Below are 20,931 nucleotides of genomic sequence, written 5' to 3'. Positions count from 1 at the left end.
AAATAGAGCTTGCTTGCAAGCTTAACTTTGTCCAGTTCATCAATTATTAGTGCTTGTATTCAGTAGTATTTATGCAGAACATATTTGAATTTCAATGATGTCAGCAACTCTTGTTCTCTATCTGTCTAACTGTTGACTTCATATCCAGGCGAGCTACAATGCCATTGCTCAGTATATACACATTATCAACTTCAAATTTAAAAACGTTGCCAAAAATATTATGATGTAGAATGTATAAATATACCCATACTGTCACAAGAATTGCAAATTCACATTCCCACAAGCGTACGATGAATATACTAACGCAAATACAAGCAAGATGCTATACATATTATAGCTCCTGATCACTTATTACCACTTATAGGTTAATATATAATTGTCGTAAGAGGCTACTAACAGGATCAGGGGGTCAGGCTAGCTGACTTGGTTGATTCCATGTCCTCATATCCACATTGGATCAATGCTCATGTGGAACTGGAAGAAGACTTGTTTTGTGAGATATGAGACTGAGAGTAAAAATCAGTTCGACAAAAATGTGTTCTTTTATGGACAATTATAAGCTGAGCTTGCTAGACTGAACAGAATTTTACTAGACTCGGGCTTTGCACTAGTGGCTAAGGTCGCAGACTGCCGTTCAAATATTAATACTATGATTTTCATTATAACTGACTACTTTGGCATCAGAGGGATAGCCATTGAAAATTAGACAAGGATATATATGATCATGATAATGGCTCTGACATTTATATGGAAGGCACAACATATATTTAGTACACTCATCCACGAACATGATGACACAGATCTATAGCTCAATCCACTTTTGTTCAAATAAAATCAATAATAATGTCCTTTGATTGTTGGCTGTTTCATCATTTGTTATACATTAAAATTCTACTTTTTTGTGCAGACTCCAATCAAATGAAAGGAACACAGAATTGGTTGTCATCAATGTGTTGTGAGAGTTAACTAAGAGGGATCTGGTTGTTAGTCTCTGTGACTTGGCTGGATGCATGTCATTGTGCTTGGAGGGAGCAGACTGTTCCTCATGCTTTCAGTCATGTGTCCAGCCACAGATATATACCGGCATCTGTGGTGCAGCAGGGCCCACTTGCACAAAGAGATCTTAGCGCTAAGACTATTGTAAGCCTATGTTACAGTATGGGAGTTATGATCATCTTAGCGCTAAGATCGCTTTGTGCAAGTGGGCCCTGGACTATTGCTGACTGATGCGTCACACATTCACTCACTACATCTCCATCAGGAGCCCCTAGCCGGAATGTCCTGTGCTGAGTTACATCACTATGCCCATGCTTGTGGGTTTCACTACATTCACAAAATGTCTAAGACCTGCATCGTTTTGGGCTTTGCTCCAACATCAAACTGACACTGTGATAAAACTGAAACCACATTCATTCACTACATCTCTTTTTGACATCCTTAACTACCTCATACATCCCTACCAGTACCAGAGTTCGAAATTATGGATGGAAGTCAGGGGTCCTTGTCATTTGCCTAATGTTAAAAGTTAAGATTCAGGGGGCCGTAGATTCAAATACTATAGACGACCTGAAGGACCCACCTTAATTTCGAACACTGAGTACCATGCCTCAAACATGTCAAATGATCAAGATGATGGATCAGTTCAACCAATTTGAACGAGACTTGTTACTTCACAGAAAGCAGTTAACATGGTTACAGGAAGTCCACATTCTACTTGTTGTGTTGAAGTAAGATATTTCTAAGATGAATCACATCTATAATTCATATTAAGATGCACATGATGTTACGATATCATATTAAACACAATACAAATTCTTGTGCCAATTTTATTTCCTTGTACTTTCAGCATCCTTCTATGGAGAGAGTTACATCCGGGTGCCGTTCCAGGAGGCATCCAAATCCTCTGAGATCAAACTCTACTTCAAGACTCACCGCCCACATGGCTTGCTGCTCCTTGCAGCAGGGACCACAGACTACTTTGCCGTGGAGCTCAGGTCCGGCATTGTCAAGGTCAGGGTCAACCTGGGCTCGGGGGAGGCCACGGTACAGTCCACCCCGGGCCTACGCTTGGACGATCTCCAGTGGCACTTTGTGCACATAAACCGCACTCAAAGCAAAGTGACGCTCAATGTGGACAATGTTGTTTTGAGCACTGTTGAGACCCCAGGATCATACCATGAGCTGAACATTGAACATGGAATATTCCTGGGGGGAATTGGGACTTTCACTGATGTGTACATTGGAAATTTCCCCAACTTCCGCGGGTGCCAAAGAGATGTGTTTTTCAATGGCTATGACATCCTGAGGCAGGCAAGACTTCTTAACAGCCCACTGTATACCTTTGAGATATTCTGGGATTGTGATGATGAGTTTGATGCTGGCTCATACAAGCCTATCAGTTTTAACACAGAGACATCATTTGTGGCATTCCCACATCTGCATATACGAACAGAAGGAACATTTTCATGTGACCTTGTTACAAAGGCTGACAATGCTATTGTGCTGTTCAATTCAGGCAGAAGGTCATCCGCTCAAGACTTCATTGCACTAGAAATATTGAAGGGGAAATTACAATTATCCATCAACAGTGGGAGTGGCATAATATCTGTATCATCTGACATTGTTGTGAATGATGGTCTATGGCATCAGATCGATATGATCCTGACAACAACGACAATGGAGTTGTCTGTCGACGAGGTGAGACAAGAAACGACATTCAACCTTGGTGATAACCAGTACCTAAATCTAGCTGGACATATGTTTGTAGGTGGTCTTGGACTCAAGGCAAGAACACATGCCATAAAAATTGGTCTGGAGTCACTGCAGGGTGACCGAGGAATGAAAGGGTCTATGACTGGATGCATAAAGAACATTGTTGTGAACAAAAGAACTTATGGGTTCAGGGATGTTCAGATATCTCGACTAGTTGATCCTCAGTGTTCAGGACGTTTTCCCTGTGCACCTGAGCCATGTATTGAAGGTGCTAAATGTGTGGAAGTAAACAAGGAAGACTTCCAATGTGTCTGTGATAAGACTGTGTGTACCAAAGAGACACCAGATAAAAACCCTGGAGTTGGTTCCAGCAATGATCCCCGTGAAGTGCTAGCCATTGAGGAACTGAAGGTTCAGGAAGGAGCAGAGGTTGCTATTACCACCAATATTATTGATGTGATATTTGATTATCAGGCCTACAGGCTGAGGGAGTCTGCGATAATGTTCCATGTGAAAGTAGCACCTCAGTATGGACGTATTGATGTCAACTTGCGAAGAAGAAGGAATGGTGGAAAGTTCACACTCCTTGATCTGATTGGTGAAAAAATCTCCTATATTCACGATGGAACTGATACCAGAAGTGATGATGTGACCCTCGAAATGACAATATCCCCAGATAGCCAAAGTGTACCTAAGAAATACAAAGGAACATTTGCTTTTGTTGTGCCAATTAAGATAATACCAAGGAATGACCCGCCAAAGATTATCGTTCCTTCGGGGAATGTTATTCAGGTCATTGAACGTTCAAAATTCCAGATGACAAAATTGGTCCTTGATATAATAGACCCAGATTCTGATCCTTCTAATCTTGAATACTCTGTAACCTATTTGAGGCAGGGAGGTGGTTATTTTGAAAAATCCAATGCAACTGGACAGAAACTGAAAACATTTACTCAAGCTGACATCAACACAGGATTGATATGGTTTGTGCATGAGGGTCAGTCTACTTCTTTCCTACGTCTTAAGGCAAGTGATGAGTCCTCGAACAGCGATGCCGTCGATCTTCGATTTACAGCCGTAGACATGAAGCTTGAAATTACAGCCAATTCTGGCATTTTTGTATTTCATGGGATGTCCAAGCTTATCCTTCCTGAAAACCTTACGACAGTCACCAATGTTCCTTCTCAGCAAATTGAAATTAGATACCGCATATCTCAGCAGCCAAAGTATGGAGAGATTCAAAGACGACAGCATGGTGATGAAGAGTGGACTCCAGTAGAAACCTTCAGCCAGAGACACATTGACAAGAAAAGACTCAGATATTCTCAGACAAATTTCGGCCAATTTCCAACATCAGATAGTTGCATGTTTACAGTCACAGCAAAGGATGTGTCTCTGAGTGACACAGTGTTCCAGATTGTCTTCCAGACTGTGACTCTGAGGCTGCAGAACATTGCCAAGCTGGTTGTTCTGCACTCACCATACACTGTCCTGAAGAATGAACACTTTCTCGCAGTTGCTAATACTGAAATTCCAGCTGATAGAATTTTCATATCTATTATGAGGCCTCCGAGTCAAGGTGGACTGTATATTTTCAGAAACCCTGTCCGAGACGTGACTGAATTTGATCAGAGGAGAGCTCTAACACGCAACTCTAACTTCACCCAACAGCAGATAAATGAGGAAAAAGTCTATTTCAAAGTTTACAAACCATCCTTCAAGAAATTTGAAGATTTCCTAGATTTGAAGATATCATTTGCTGGTGCTGAATCTATTATGACCCGCTTCTTGGTTGAGTACATACCCATGAAAAGTTCAGTCAGATTTACCAACAATGGTTTGAAGAACGTCATAGAAGGTGGTAAAAAGGTAATTGAAAAGGATGATCTTTTTCTTGAAATGGACAGTTATAGAGACTTTCAATTCTCAATCATGACCCCAACAAAACATGGAAGTCTTAAATTGATAGACCCAAGATCTCAAGCTGTGCTTGCCAATGATATCTCCAGGTTCACAACAAAAGATATTCAACAGGGGAAACTGACCTACCAGCACGATGATTCTGAACACAGCGAGGATTCCTTTATGTTCTCAGCTGCTCCAATAATTAACACAGCTGACAAAGCTATGGAAATTCAGGAATTTTCCGGGACGTTCTCAATCCAGATTCGAATGAGGAATGACAACCCTCCTGCTATTCTAATCAACAGAGTGTTCCATATAGTAAAGAACAAGGAACGCCTGCTTACTATAGATGACCTTGAAGCTATAGATCCAGACATTGAATATGATTCTGACAAACTGAAATTCACAAGAAAAGGGATGAGAAATGGGGAAATCCTGGATTCCAGTACTAAAGAACCAGTGTTTGAGTTCTCTCAGGAAGACCTGAAAGAGAAGAAGCTTGTGGTGAAGCACCGAGGAGCTGACAGTGATCAGGCAGCAATTTTTGTTACTGATGGACAATTTGTGAAACCATTCCTGTTTCAAATCCGTGCCTCAGATCCTTACATCAAAATCACCAACAACACCGGCATCAAGGTCCAGAAAGGTAGTTATGCTTCTATGACGACAACAAATCTTAGTGTGGAGACAAATGTTGATGTCACACCTGAAGAAATCAACTTTGTTTTGACAGAAGAACCATCGAATGGTCACTTGAGAATAAGGGGTAAAATGGTCTCTGAGTTTACCTTTGCAGACATCATTGCTGGGAATGTCAGGTACTGGAATGATGGTGGTAATGAAATGGAGGACAAGTTCAAGTTTGCTGTTCTTGCCAAAGAAGCTAGGGTCAATGGAGTTTTCCCTGTCATGGTCTTTCTTGAAAGTCAAATGCATCCTCCCGAGATAGTGCATAACAGATTTCTGGAAGTTCCTGAAGGTTCCAGTGCCACCATCACTAAAGGACATCTTCATGTTGTCCATCCAGCGGCTCTGCCCAAGAACATAGTGTTCACCATTGAAACTCTACCGTCACATGGAGATCTCAAGATTAAGGGTAGAACTGTTCAAAACCTGGCCCAAGCAAGATTTTCACAATCTGATATTGATTCCGGGCTTGTTGCTTATGCCCCGAGAGAAGTAAACTTCTTGACGGATAAAATTGTGTTCGAGGTCACCAATGGTATACAAACATTAAGTAATTTGGAATTCTTTATAGAAATTGTGCCAGCACATCTCCCTCTGATTGCTAAAAACCTTACAGTAATTGAAGGTGCAAGAATAAAACTGACAAACAAAATGATAAGTGTGAAAGGCCGATATTTCATGGGAAAAGATATCAATTTCAAAATTGTAGTTCAACCTTTGCATGGCTGGATTTATTCAAATGACAGGGAAGGGACACATATTGACACCTTTACATCTGCAGACCTTGCCAACAACAAGGTCTTTTATGAACACAACAATGATGAAAGCCTAACAGATTCATTCTCAATGATTGCCCAGATGGCTGACAACAGCAAGAGGAGCCTTCAGCAGACAGTGTACGTGAAAGTGATCCCCATCAATGACAAGCCACCCCGTGTGGTGGTCAACAAGGTCCTGGAGGTGTGGAAGGGCTCAACCACAGTCATAAGCAACCACAGTCTTCTCGCTGAGGATCCAGACTCCTCAGTCTCAGAGATCACGTTCATGGTGTCTGGTGTCTACAGCGGTCATGTGGCTTACATCAACGACTCTTCACTTTCCATTAACGAGTTTACTCAAGAAGAAGTTGATAAGGGTCTCGTAATTTTTGTTGAAACAGGTAAAAATGTTGTTTTTCTTCTCTCCATTTCTCGCGTCAGACAAATTGTTTTGTTAAACTTGAAAGCGAAATATTTGTGTACAGAGTAGGGCTCATCTGACTTCCATGAGTAATAGTTGACCTCATTCTTGGCTACACTGTATGGCGACTGTATGTATTAAAGGTTGAGGAAGGCTGTACACAAACCTGTAAAATATTGAAGATGTGGTTGGCCCCATCATGATTACATGGATAACTGGTAACAATGTTATTACAATTCCTAGCAAGTTAAAAAATGTGCAGACCAGTATTTGTTTTCCTAGTATTATAATATTTATAATCATTTGTATTTATGTTTAGGAAACTATAATTATGAATTTGTCAAAATTTGATGTACTCTCTATATAAATAGTTATAAACAGACACTGAACGCAGCAGTCAAAATATGCCTTTGGAGACAGTGCTTTAAACAAGTATTATACTGTAAATGTTTTAATATTTTGATATGATGACGATGGTTAATGAAATGCGAAATGGTTTCAGTTTCTGTGATGTCCCTTGTCATAATGTCATCCACTTTGGCCTTTATTACCACTACTACTACTACTGCTTTTATTATTATTATTATTATTATTATTGCAGGTGAGGACGATGGTGGATTCAAGTTCCAGGCAACAGATGGTACCAACTTGGCTAGTACTTATCTGTTCCAGATCAGGACAAAACCGCTTATACTCACAATGCAGGTGAAAAATGACCTGAGAGTTTTCCCCAACACCATGCATCCAATTACTGTAGACGTCCTGTATGCTGTCACAAGTGATAAAAACTTCAAGCGCATCATGTTCAGCATAACATCACAGCCACAGAAGGGAGAAATTGTCACTTTGGTCAGTGGCAGGCCTCAAAGAGTGTTATCCTTCAGTCAGGAGGACATTGAAGGGAAGAAAATATTCTACAAGCATGCTGGTTACATCTCTGGTTGGTCCGACTCTGATCAATTCAGGTTTAATGTGTCCACTGCTTATGCTCAGCCTCTTCCTGAAAGAATGAGGGTTGACATTTCTTATGGAAACATCAACACTGGGAATGAGAATACATTATTGAGCATGTCTAGAGCTGTGGTGGATGAGGGTAGGGAAGTGGTACTTAGAAAAGAAAATCTGGACTTGACCGAGTTGGAGATGAGACTGAGACAGTTTGGCAGAGACATCAACGTTGATTACGTCTTGACTAGTTTACCAAGACACGGCATGCTTTATGAAGGTCGGAGGGAGCTACAGATCCTTGAAACTTTCAATCAGTCTGTTGTGAACAGCGGCAGAATAAGATACAAGCATGATGATTCTGATACTACTGAAGATTCCTTTGAGTATGCTGTGAGGATTCAGAAATCACAAGGCTCTGTTAGTCTTGCAGATAGTTTTGTTACCAACTTTACGATAATTGTCAAGCCTATCAATGACCAACCATTTAAATTAGTTACTAGAAATCCACATGTTAGAGTGGTTCAAGGAGCTTCAAACAACATCACAGGAGAAAATCTGAAAACTACTGACCTTGACACACCACCAGATGGCATTGTGTACAATATTGTAACTGGACCTCAAAATGGCAAGCTCATTTTCTGGGACTTCCCCAACATTAAAATCACAACCTTCACACAGGCTGACCTGGACAAGGGAAGGTTGTTGTTCCAACATGATGGCTCCAAACAACCAGGGGCCTTCTATTTTAAGGTTTCTGATGGAAAGTTTTCACCTTATTACAAAATTTTCAATATCCATGTTTTACCACTGAAGATTGAGATTGTTGCAAACAAGCCCGTGGAACTGATTCAGTCACATTCATCTGTTTATGTCACCACCAAGTACTTCAATATCACAACCAATGGCCCTGTGGACAACATTTGGTATGACATTACTAGAGGGCCTGAACATGGCAAAATATACTTTCAGGATAGTGGCACCAAAACATTTTCACAATCAGATTTAGACAAGAATGTCATTCTCTACATCCAGAAGGACATGAAAGCGGGGTCCGATTTTTTCATGTTTGATCTATACACCAAAAATATTGATTTCCGGTTGCGTGATCAGCGAATTGACATCACTGTGATTCCTTTGATTAAACAAGGGCCTTTTGAAGCACCTGCAGGCTCTACAACAGCAATAACTGTGTTCAGTCTTGATGCTAGTGAACTTGCTAACATAACCGGAGGTAACCCAACATTTGATATTTCAGACCCTCCAAAACATGGCAGTATTGTGAAGACAAAGAGCAGAGGAAGGAGAGCCATAAATTCTGATGACTATGGAAAGGTGGATTCGTTTACCCATGAGGATGTCATTTACACAAAAGTGTATTATGTCGCCGACACACCATATGATCCGAATGTCAGAAGCGATAACTTCAGCTACAGCTTACGAGCTACAGGCGTCCAGCCTGCTGGTGGAGTGTTTTCTGTCCAGCTTGAACCCCCTGAACCTGAAGCTGTGACAAAAAGGCCCCTCCGACCTCACTTGACACCGAGGCATGGGGATCGAGATCCAGGTGGAGGTGGTGCAAGGCAACCAGATCTAGACGAGGATCCTTCAACAGATGATAATTCAGACAAAAAGGAGTCTGACCCAACATCTAAGGAAGCTCAGAATCCTAACATAAGCAATGACTACATTATTGTGGCAGTGGTAGTGAGCTTGGTATTACTCATTGTAATTATAGCTGTTGTAATTGTGTTGCTGTTGAGGCGGAAGAGAAGGCGGGATATGGTCCGGGAGGAGACCAAGACTCGACCTAAGCCTCGTCCATATATCAGTGGCCCGCTACAACTGGAGCAGCCCCATGTTCACATTGAGCCTCAAGTGGAATCATCCCCAGGAGGGTATGACCAAGCTGTGACCACAGGACACAATGCTGCTAGTAACATCCCAGTCATTAATGTATCACATGGTGAGGACTTCCCAGACAAACATGTGTCCTCCCCTCCGAGGTCACCCGATCTGAGTCGACAGGAGGTCAGTAAGACTGTGCCTGCATGTAAGGTTACTCCTCTGATTGAGATCCCTGAGTCCACAACAGAGGATGCCAGTGCAGAAGATAGCCTCAAATCTACTACAAGTGGTGAAATGTTTAACTTTGACTGGAACTTGATGGACCCTGACTTGCTTCAACATTGTAGGACAACTACACCAGTATTAAGGAAGAATCAGTATTGGGTGTAATGGTAGAATTCAGATTCAGAATTATGTCAACTAGTCAAAAAAGGATTTATTTGTCATTGGCATTATTAAAGTGATGTCGGAAATAGGAGGATGTTTATTTTGTTGTGAATTATCCAGGATCGGTTTTGGTGATCTCAGACTACTAGTGGACTTGCCCTATTTTGGAACTCTGCAGTGTGCTGTTTTCTTGGGTGGGAGCACTGTAGACTTGACGATCGTGCTGATAGATATATTGTGACTAAAAGCACAAAATATTAGTTTTGTCACCATGGTAACCATGAGGAGGATGATACAGACCTGTTACAGTTTTTTAGATCTGAGTTCGACCATCACAAGGGACTGTTTGTGTGGCAGTTTGTGATGCGCTTCAGCGAGACTTTGTAAGGATCAGAACCGACAAATGAAGATATGAAGATTAATCATGTTAATGCTGGCAGTTTACAATGAAGACTGACTTCTTGAAACTTCTCCACTAGTCTCAGTAACCATAGCAATGTTAGTGTGCCTCCTAGTGATAGGTCTTGTGCACATTTCAACAGTTTTGGGATGCAAAATATTCACATTTTGGAATTGTGAGTTATGTAATCATCATCTATTGTGTAGTGTTCTGATCGAGTACCTGTAACATTGCGGTCTTCTAGTGTGTGTTTTATGCCAGTTGTCAAACTTGCCAATGGTTTGTGTATACATTCCATATGTATCACAGGATTGAATGTTAAAAGAAATATAATTATATATATTAAATAAATACCTGTAATCCTTGCAAGGTAACAATAATAGCCTTCTTTTATGAAGTGCAAGAACAGCGAACAGTTACGAGGACAGTTAAGGCTTAATTCATGATGAACTGTCAGATAAATAATCCTGAAGGTACAAGCCATCTGTAGTGTTCATGCAGACAGTGTGCTTAATTACATTGCTGTTTGTAAAATCTTTGACTCAGATTTTGAGTCTGCACCTTTAGCTACTAGTCTGAAGCCTTTGTCGAATAAGATGCTGTTCGGTTTAGTAAGCTCAGCTAATTTGACACAAAAATCTACAGAAATGATGTTGATGAGAGCAAAGTTTTTGTTAGTTGACACAAATGGTTTTGGAACAGACTGGATTTCTGATGGCAATACTGTGGCAGATAGGTAGATCTGTAGAATGTAGCACTGTTTTCATCAGCTGACAAATCATGGCTAGAATTTGGTGTTAAGTAATTCCTTAGCATAACTGGCATCCACTGACCTGTTGACAGGCAGATAGGTTTGTATTGCTTATATATATATAGAGGTATATCTACTACCGATATTTAATATTATGTTGATGATACACATGTTATATATTTGCAATGTAGTTAAATTTTGTAATGAATGAGAATCCATTGGGACTGTGTCCACACCTTTCTTTTACAAACAGATTAGTGTGAGAAGGTCAAAACAAAATGAAATTTTGTTTATATGAAATAATGGTAGCATTTGTGTGAGGGAGAAGAAAACTAATTTAAATCAGAATGTTTTCAATTCGAGTTTGACTTTCAAAATTGTAAAAGTGAAACCTTGAAAAATGATGAGCATAACGTATGGCATACTGAATTGTAGATCACATACAAGAGGGACATGTTTTTACAAATTCTGCATTTAATTTTCAAATACGTGGTAATGCTCTTTTTATTCTTTTGGATGTTTTATACATGCATTGAATGTTTGTTTTTTCCAAACTTTATATGTTTAAAAAGGATGGCAAGATGTTTTGTGGTCATTGACTTCATGCTACTGTTGATAACCTGACACGCTGCATGAATACTTCTTCATTGGAATGGTAGCAACATTTGCCACATATTCATCTTTTGATGTTTTCAGTGTGCAAGGGTACATTTTGAAACCCAAAAAATCCAAAACCAAGTGACCAACTGTCTCATAAGATTATCCACACACAAAATAGCATATGGCACTCAAAGGATACATACATGGTTAAGCAGACTTGCCATTTACTGACACATCTAGCACTTTGCAATCTTTGTATTCAACATGTATGACAATATATATTATGAATGTTTCCACTTGGTTTGTATTGTTTTTCTTGCTGTGGCTTCATTGTACTATTGCAAGACAGAATCATCCATGAGCTGGATGATTGACGCCAGTATTTTCAAATCTGTGTCATTTTGTTGGGCCAACTGACAGCATAACATTTTCATAAATGTATGTAAGATCTTATGTTCAATGACATAATTTTGCTTTGTATTTGGCAATTGGCAAGTGTGTTATGTGAAACGGAAATACTTTTGTTATTCATTGATGGGAATGAATTGTTTCTTGTTACCATGGTTACCATGTTCAAGGTATTAAGCTGATGTATGTAGGCAGTAGAGAAGCGACTGATGAGGATAGGCCAGACATCACATGACTATCCAAGAAGGATCCAGCCCTGCTAATTCTTGATACCAGCCACACATATAAGCTTGGCCAGGATCCAGCCCTGCTAATGCTTGTGACCTTCTTGATATCTGCCACACATGAGGCTTTGCCAGGATCCAGCCCTGCTAATTCTTCATACCAGCCACTCATGAGGCTTTGCCAGGATTCAGCCCTGCTAATTCTTCATACCAGCCACTCATGAGGCTTTGCCAGGATCCAGCCCTGCTAATGCATTTAGATTTGATTGTAAGTTGGCAAGATGCCACATACAGCTAGGACACAGTCCCTGCTGTAGTTTGTAGATATTTAACATTTACCTGCTAATGTTTACAACACTGTGTTCGGGTCTGTATTTCACTGATATGTCTGGAAGTAGTGACACTTGTAAGCTCGGTCTGCAACAAAAGTCCTGAGTCCGAAACTAGAGTCTAGTAAAATGTATTTCGTTGTTGAAAGATTTGCTGTGTCCAGTCAAAATACTGAGATAAAAATCTACAGAAAATGCCGAAATGCAAGTTCAGGCTAGAAGACTTAAATATTTTTGGTGCAGACTGTGACCTGGTCTTTTACTGTGTACTATTGAGTTCTTGCTTTTAAGTACAATTTAGTTTTACAACATATTGACACCAGTACATCTCATAGGGTAAACCAATGTTTCATTATTTTGTTTACCTAAAATTACATGAAGATCAAGCACCAATAATGGTAACTGGTTCCCAACCTGTCTAAAGAAAAACACTACTTATTGTATACCCTCAACATGAGGCTGAGGATGAATGTCTCCTTGGTCTAAGGCATGATAGAGTTGCTACCCTTAGCTCTGCCAGGAGCCAATGGTTTTGAAATCCAGATTTGCACCAATTATCATTTGGTCTGTGCGCCACACCTGTGTTCATAGCCGTCACCAAAGTGTCAGTTCATCACTAAATGTAGGGTATACATGCAGAGATTTTAAGACTGCTTCAATTTTCATGTCTATACTGTGTCATAGTGCTCTTAATATTTCCTTCAGTATTTTGATATGCTGTGCCAATCAACTGGTTTGCATGGCAAGGTATTACGTAATATGATTTATCTTGTCAAGACGTAAAGTATGTTAATAATATTGGCATATTGTTATCAGAATGGGTTTTTTCATCCCACAACATAATACCATACACTCTTGTTTCTGATCGATAATGCATAACCGTTCAGATATAAATTTACGATTGGAGGATAGCCATTTGAAGAGTTTAACTACCATCTGTTTGTTTTCATATTAAAGAATGCTCCCAGACATTTTAGTCAATGTAAAACACACTGCCTGGTCAATACTTCCCAGTTTTGTACACACTATGTTCACCTATCACTACAATACATAGGTTTAACATGCAGTGTAGTAGTGATGCACGTTTGACTTCAGTCCAGAATTGGAGGCCATGTGTTAATCATGGGAATCGAATAAACCCTATATTGAAGCAATGTGCAGTGTAGATGGCTGCACATGTGTGGCACATGTTGCAGTATGTGCATTGTTATCTTGGCTCCTGCTGACCTCCCTCTTGCTGGAACCAGGGTGTGGCTTGATTCCCTCTTGCTGGAACCAGGGTGTGGCTTGGTTCCCTCTTGCTGGAACCGGGATGTGGCTTGATTCCCTCTTGCTGGAACCAGGGTGTGGCTTGATTCCCTCTTGCTGGAACCGGGATGTGGCTTGATTCCCTCTTGCTGGAACCAGGGTGGGGCTTGATTCCCTCTTGCTGGAACCAGGGTGTGGCTTGATTCCCTCTTGCTGGAACCAGGGTGTGGCTTGATTCCCTCTTGCTGGAACCAGGATGTGGCTTGGTTCCCTCTTGCTGGAACCGGGATGTGGCTTGATTCCCTCTTGCTGGAACCAGGAAGTGGCTTGGTTCCCTCTTGCTGGAACCAGGGTGTGGCTTGATTCCCTCTTGCTGGAACCAGGGTGTGGCTTGATTCCCTCTTGCTGGAACCAGGTTGTGGCTTGGTTCCCTCTTGCTGGAACCGGGATGTGGCTTGATTTCCTCTTGCTGGAACCAGGAAGTGGCTTGGTTCCCTCTTGCTGGAACCAGGAAGTGGCTTGATTCCCTCTTGCTGGAACCAGGATGTGGCTTGATTCCCTCTTACTGGAACCAGGGTGTGGCTTGATTCATTGATTAAAAATTGTGACTACACCACAGTGCAGCTCTATGTATTCACGAATGATGGAGGAACATAGTGTTTTCAAAACCTATGAATTATTGACAATGAAAGCACACAAGGACAAATTATTTCATGCAGGAATATTGAAATAATTATTCGCTTTGTACCAGAAGGAATATAACGCCATGTCCGGAAACAGGTTAGAAGTGATGTTTAGAAGGTTTTAATGTACAGGGCATGAGATGACATGTTTTGTCTGGGTTTTTTTATGCACTTTTTTTTATGAAATCATAAAATTGAAGTGTATTGATTGTAACACAATCTCCATTTTTTTAGAAACAAATGCATTCTTGTGAGCATTGTGATCAAAATGTGCTTGACATCAGTTGAACATTGAGGTCAGTTGTTGAGTGTATGAGGTGAATATATGCCCAAAGTAAATACATACCAAAATTTACCAAAACTGTTAACCAAGGCTTTTTTTTTTGGTAAATGTTTACCCTTAAGTATTTTGTTCATCTTCCTGACATAAGAGGGTTAACTGACTTTAAGGACAAGTTCCCCACTCGCTGAACTAGGCTGGAATTTCTGGACTCGATCGTAGAAGCACCAGCGGCTATCATGAGTTATGGTTGTTCTATGTCCACTGACCAATCATATTCCACCCCTCATGTCACTTGCATTTGCTTCAAACGAAATGGTGGTGCCCAGTCAATATGATCTCATCGATAATAATTATCTTTACAGTAATAAAAAGGGTTTTCAATCACTTGAGCAGCTTGAAAAGATTTGGAAAATATCTGTCAACACCCAGTTGACAGTACACGTGCTCTGCAATTCCTGCAATCGAACAAATTCGGCACGGCATTTGCCATGTTGTTTATGAACCAGATGTCATTTTCGATGTGGGATTTTGATTGAACTATGCATAGACTCTTTAGTCCAGCAAATAGAATACTCAATAATTCCATCCTAGTTCGGCAAGGGTGGAAACTGGGCTTTTAAAGTCACCTACGGTAATTCCATTGCCTCGGGAAGACACATTTCATTTTGTACAAGACACTCTGAACAGGAAGAAAGTGCCTGTTTATGGAAATTAAACAGCCTTTCATAGTAGTACTGCATTCTTAAACAGCCCCATATAGATTCCAAAGTATGCTGATCATAAGTGACTCAATGCATCGGTGGCTAGGTTCTTTGACTTGGTCGATTGCGTGTCATCATACCTGCTGACAAGGATCATTGCTCATAATATCAATCAATTGATTGCCTGGTCCAGACTCAGTTATTTACAGGTATTTATAGTTGGTATATTGCTGAGTGCAGGTTTAAACAACTAATAATCAGGCAAACAAATTCATTTAGTTTGGGTATGAATTAGACTGAAATTTCCTGGTATGAATTTGTTTTGGGCATGAGTTCAATGCATGCCCCATATCTTGTTTGTAGTTATACCCTGCCTTTGAATACTCATCTATTTGTTAACTTTTGTGAACAATTTGTATAGCAAACTAGTTTCATAGTGCTTTTTTAATCATGTTTGTGGTACATGCTGCATTGGATGCACTGGAGGAGATTATTTTGGTGTTGGTTCTGTGAGCAAATCTTAGCATAACATGTTTATGAATTAAACATGGTGAGTTTGAAGGTTTTTGTGCTGCCTTTTTTGCTAATTTGTAAAAAGAATGCAAAGTTGTTGAACTTCTATCCTACTATTGTGGGTTACTTTGAGTGACCATTCATGTACAGAATACCAAAATAATTGGTTTTACACATTGGTGTTTATAGGAACACACACTTTGGTTCTTTTTCTCTTTACATTTCTTATGTAAAAAATCAACTTTTAACGGAGAAACAAAAAATAATTTATCATTAGCTTATTTTTGAACATACACATCGTTTATTGAACAGAATTGTATATTGCATAGGTTTTTTATGGTGTGTGCATAACTTAACTACACCAACAATTTGACTTGTAGATATGAGGTCTGTAATTACTGGATATTGTATGACGTTACCAGTGTCCTGTATTTGTCAAAAGAGCAAGACACTTTAATAGTGCTGACTGCGCTGCTTGAGAACATTGCTTCAAATACATGTTTCAACACCAGCTATATATCAGTGGAGAATAAGATGTTTTTGTTAAATGTGTGTCTGTCCATTGATTAGATCATATCACACAAACTAAAGACCCATTAACAAAATTGTCTTCACTTGGTGTGTGAACTGTGCACATTTGAATGCTATATTTGTTTTCTGTACTTTTAACTGTTTTGACATTGACTAATGTATTGCCTGGTATAGTTTTTCTGTATGACTTCAGTTCTGTGATATGCATGAGCTCAACCATGTGTAAAACATTACTACTAACTACATCTTCTCTCATCCTTCTGCATCATTCTCTGAATTGAGAAAGAAATATTTAATTCCATTATATTCACAAACAGTTAGTGCTCTTTCAGGACATAGGAACAATGCCATACATTTTAGACCACTTGTCGGTGATACCCACAAAACAAGAGTATATTGTTAAACATTATGTCAGTGCCATAAAAAAAATAGTTTTTGTTTTGGCATAATGAATGCATTAACAGTATAGATGTATTGAAGGTTTGATGCAGCATGATGCCTTGTTCCTGGATACAAGGATAGTTCAGTAAAGTTATGTATCGATACCAAACTACATAAGTTTGTGCATATAAGGAGGACAAGTTCAGTGGCGTGAAATTGAATTGTGAAATACTGTTGACAGTATGACCAGGTGCATCCTGTCTGAAGTTTTTCTTAAATGTACGAAGGGACTGATCATTTACTGTTTTCTCTTTTGATTCCTCAGATATGTTTCCCCTGATACGTTTCCTTAACATGACAGATGTGTCCTACAGTGTATCATGTCATGAATGAACCACCAGGGCACCACTGCCAGTTAACGTTTCACCACAAAGTGTATTGTAACAGCACAAATTAACATCTTATTTCTTTTGTTCTTTTGACGAAATAATGAATTCAGGATCATTAATCATAGACATGTTAACATGCCATCTTGGTCTGGATGGAGTTATGTGCACTTACCTAGCACAAAATCCATCAGGAAAATGGGCCAGATTCCTGATGTTGAAGGTGACTCAGATGACTTTTGGCCTCAGAGGTATCCTTAGAGTGTGCATAGTAGTGGATCTCTAAACATTATTACACTATTTCAGAACTTGTTAGAAACATATTTACATATCGGCATGCAATGTAGGTTTGATAGATAGAATTAGCTGGAGCTAGTCTGTAGTTTAAATCCTGATTGTTGATGTCTGAAGATGTCACAAAATGTGTCAAGTATGTATTTTAGCTAATAGCTGGGTATTTGTTGAGAATATTTCTGATATAAATAACTTTATTGTAGTTGCAATATGAGCATAATGTTGGCTCTTTTTTCATACTGCATAATTTCACAAGTGATATTAGCTAACCTCATTTTTGTGTGTGATTTTGAATCAATTATTGCATACTTAGTACAACTTGCATATGATGTACCCCTGGACATGAATAAACCTACTTAATGATAAACAGATGTTTTTCTTTTCTTTTTCCACTAGAAGTCTGTTTAACAGTGTTTGACATTGAGTGTATTTTCCAGCTATAACACAGTGACCTGAAAATAATTAAGTGAGTGAGGTGGGTTTAATGCGACTTTGAACAGTATTCCAGTCTGTCCGCTTGATGTGGGAGGAAAGCCCGAAGTGATGCAGGTCTTTGATGTTTACCACTTTGGTCAAAACCCACACGCATGCATGGAGCTTACAAACCCAGAAACATAATCCAGGGATTCGTACCAGGATCATTGGTTTCTGGCGTGCCCAAGGGATGCAACTCTGAATTTGTATCATGTGTACTGGATGTTGTCAACTCCATATAAAATCACCTGACTTGTTGATGATTGACAGAAAACACAATTGATGATGCTTTTGATTTAAGTTTGAAAGTATCATCATACATACTTTGGTTCAATATAACCCTCACCCTTCTACCCCTGGCACTGTCGTACCAAAGGAACTCAGAAGATTATATGTGGTGTTACCTTGCCTGCTGCTTAGCATTAAGGGGATAAAGCAAGGGCTGTCCAGCAGAGCAGTACAAGCAGCCCCACAAACGTGCATGCACATGGCTATTAATATTAGTTAGTCTTGATCACAACATTAACCCCATTTCACCTCGCCTAATCCAAGGGTAGGTTTGAAGTGAGTAGTCCGTTAAAGTGAGCATGTCTGTTTGCATTTTTTATAGCTTAATGGAAAAAATATCAGCCTTGATCATGTTGGTGATGGGTTTTAAAACTGGTGTTCTTTTTTAACACTGACCCCTTGTATGACAGGAAGAACATCTATACTAGCATTTACTATTTATCAATTTATCGAAAACTGCACTGGCTTCTGGGAGACTCAACATCAGGAGTCTATTCATTTTCTCTCTGTAACCTAGCATTAAGCAGTTAACATGGCCTCCACATCATGACAGTCATTATCAGGATTCGTTCCTTATTAGAAAATTACAAGAGAAATATAATTCTTGCGAATCCTGCACCTCTATTACATCTTTGCCATAATTCCTGTATTTTGGCTTCAGTCACACTAACTAAACTTTTCAGATTTTCAACAGACGTCCTCTTCACTGTCAATCAGACGGTCTCCTCCCATTAGTAAGACAGCCCAGTTGTGAGACATCTTAAAACAACAATGTCATACCTGGTTGCACATGATAATCAGGTAATTAACCCCTATCATGAAAATGGACTTGTCTTATTAAAGACAAAAGAAATGACTCAAGATGCTTGATACCCTCTTTTACATTATTTCATTCAACATTTTTATTCATCCATCCCTTAAATCCATTGTTTTAACATATTCGCCACTTAGAGTTCAGTTAAAGTTAATATCACAGTTCACATCACAGTTCACATCAAGGTTGTCACACTGACATAACCTTAATACATCTTCAGAAGTTTGCCAACAGCATCCAAGAACTGGAGTGGTGTCTTGACACCCTGGGATAGCTGATCCTTCAGTCTGGAAAGTCAATTGTCAATCTCCTTGTACACACGCTTTCTTGCTGGTGGAGCTGCACCTAGGTCTAACTGAGATAGCTTGGTCTTCTCAGATTTCTCAATCTTCTTGATCTCGATGAACCTGTAGAGATTAGGATGACGATGATTCAGTGATGCATTGAGGCGACTGTGGAAACCCCCCAGGTTGTTGTTGGTCCTTGGGCCGTACGCTGGTGATGGTTCCACAGCGAAAGAGGGAATCTGGCTTCATAATCCACCCAGTTTGTGACTATGTAGTCGTTGAATTCGTCAGCATTCGGTACATCGGAAGACTGGTTCATGGAGTCAATCCATGCATCCTGAACCTGTTGAAGAGGCAGCAGAGGCAAGTCAGCAGCTCGTCGGATCCACTGGAAGAAACACCCCGAAACACGCCGACTGAGCTGAAGGAGGGAAATATAGCTGCAGCCTCCGGATCATGTCTCAAGACCTCGTCGTTGTAGAGGGCTGGCATAGGAGTGGTTGGTTCTTCTCTTGCTCTCTTCCTTAAGCTGCCAAGGAACTGGATTCTGCTGGTGTCTTCTGGTGGGTGGTTGTGTACAGCGAAATTTCTAACAAAATTTCCAACTGTTGTACATTTGCCAATGCAGGTCTTAACGGTACATCGCCAATGAGTTTATCTTACTTTGTTCTTGTAGTGGAGATATCCCTGAAAGAGGACCTGGAGAGTACCTCTTTGACTGCTAATGAACTCAACCTGGGGCAAGGGCGTAGGAGGGCGTCTTCTGTCCTACCCTGAGAATTGGAAGCAGATTATGCCCGACTGCTGGATTCTAGACGTTGTGGCTCACGGATACAAACTGCATTTCAAGAAATGTCCACCAGAAGATCGATTGGTCAAGACTATTACAATGATTCAATCCCTATCAAATCAACCCAGCAGGTATCTAAGGTGGTTGATGTCTCTTCAAGGCAACCTAACGTCTCTACAGGATATGACCTTCAGAGTAAGGTTGATGTTACGTCCTCTACAGACATGGATCAACTCACTACGATCCCACACCCTAGAGTTCAAGACTCAGTTACCTCCAAACTTATTACAAGACCTGCATTGGTGGACTAACAGAGCGGCATTCCTCTGACTTCTCCGACGCCGGAACACCATCTATTCACAGACGTGTCAGATTCCGGATGGGGAGCCCATATGGACGATCTCATGGTATAGGGACCTTGGAGCACCGGAGAGAGGATCCTTCATATCAACTGCAAGGAAATGAAGGCCATCTATTACGCCATCCTGGCATGGAAGATACGTCTCTCCAAATCATCCATCCTCATAGCCAGGGACAACACCACAGTAGTGGCATATATCCAGAAACAAGGAGAAACCAGATGCAGTTTTCGGATGATGGACCCACCGGATCGATGCGCTATTGATGGATTGGACGGGTCTATTTGCATACGCAATTCCCACCATAGTCTCTCCTAGAGAAGGTCATCCACAAGGTGGAGGAGACGGATTGCATGATAATCTTGAGAGCACCAATCTGGCCCAGCGGAGCATGGTTCCACAGATTATTTAGTCTATTAATGGAAGAACCTCTACAGTTACCTCTCCGCATTGTTCCACAGATTATTTAGTCTATTAATGGAAGAACCTCTACAGATCTCTCCTCTCCGAGATCTGTTACGACA

At 40.3% G+C, this 20,931-nt stretch overlaps 2 protein-coding genes across 3 annotated transcripts in view; one reads left to right on the top strand and one right to left on the bottom strand.

Moving 5' to 3' along the window:
* Positions 1–17,762, top strand: part of LOC124131319 (chondroitin sulfate proteoglycan 4-like) — a 44,092-nt gene extending 26,330 nt beyond the window's left edge. For both annotated transcript variants that reach the window (XM_046494518.2, XM_046494517.2), the window contains 2 exons: positions 1,847–6,463; positions 7,085–17,762. In XM_046494518.2, coding sequence (XP_046350474.2) covers positions 1,847–6,463; positions 7,085–9,666 — 7,199 coding nt within the window. In that variant the 3' untranslated portion in view covers positions 9,667–17,762. The remainder of the gene's footprint in view (positions 1–1,846; positions 6,464–7,084) is intronic.
* LOC125371960 lies at positions 13,583–15,230 on the bottom strand. The gene is made up of 2 exons (XM_048380693.1): positions 15,220–15,230; positions 13,583–14,156 (listed from the first exon to the last, which is right to left on the bottom strand). Exons 1-2 carry the CDS (start codon positions 15,228–15,230, stop codon positions 13,583–13,585), a joined length of 585 nt encoding a protein of 194 aa, XP_048236650.1.
* Positions 17,763–20,931: the final 3,169 nt, after the last annotated feature.

The sequence above is a fragment of the Haliotis rufescens genome, unplaced genomic scaffold (assembly GCF_023055435.1).
Source record: "Haliotis rufescens isolate VD_foot unplaced genomic scaffold, xgHalRufe1.0.p SCAF_1, whole genome shotgun sequence".
NCBI classification, from domain to species: Eukaryota; Metazoa; Mollusca; class Gastropoda; order Lepetellida; family Haliotidae; genus Haliotis; species Haliotis rufescens.
Note: the sequence above shows the minus strand (reverse complement) of the source record. Positions and strands in the feature narration are given on the sequence as shown.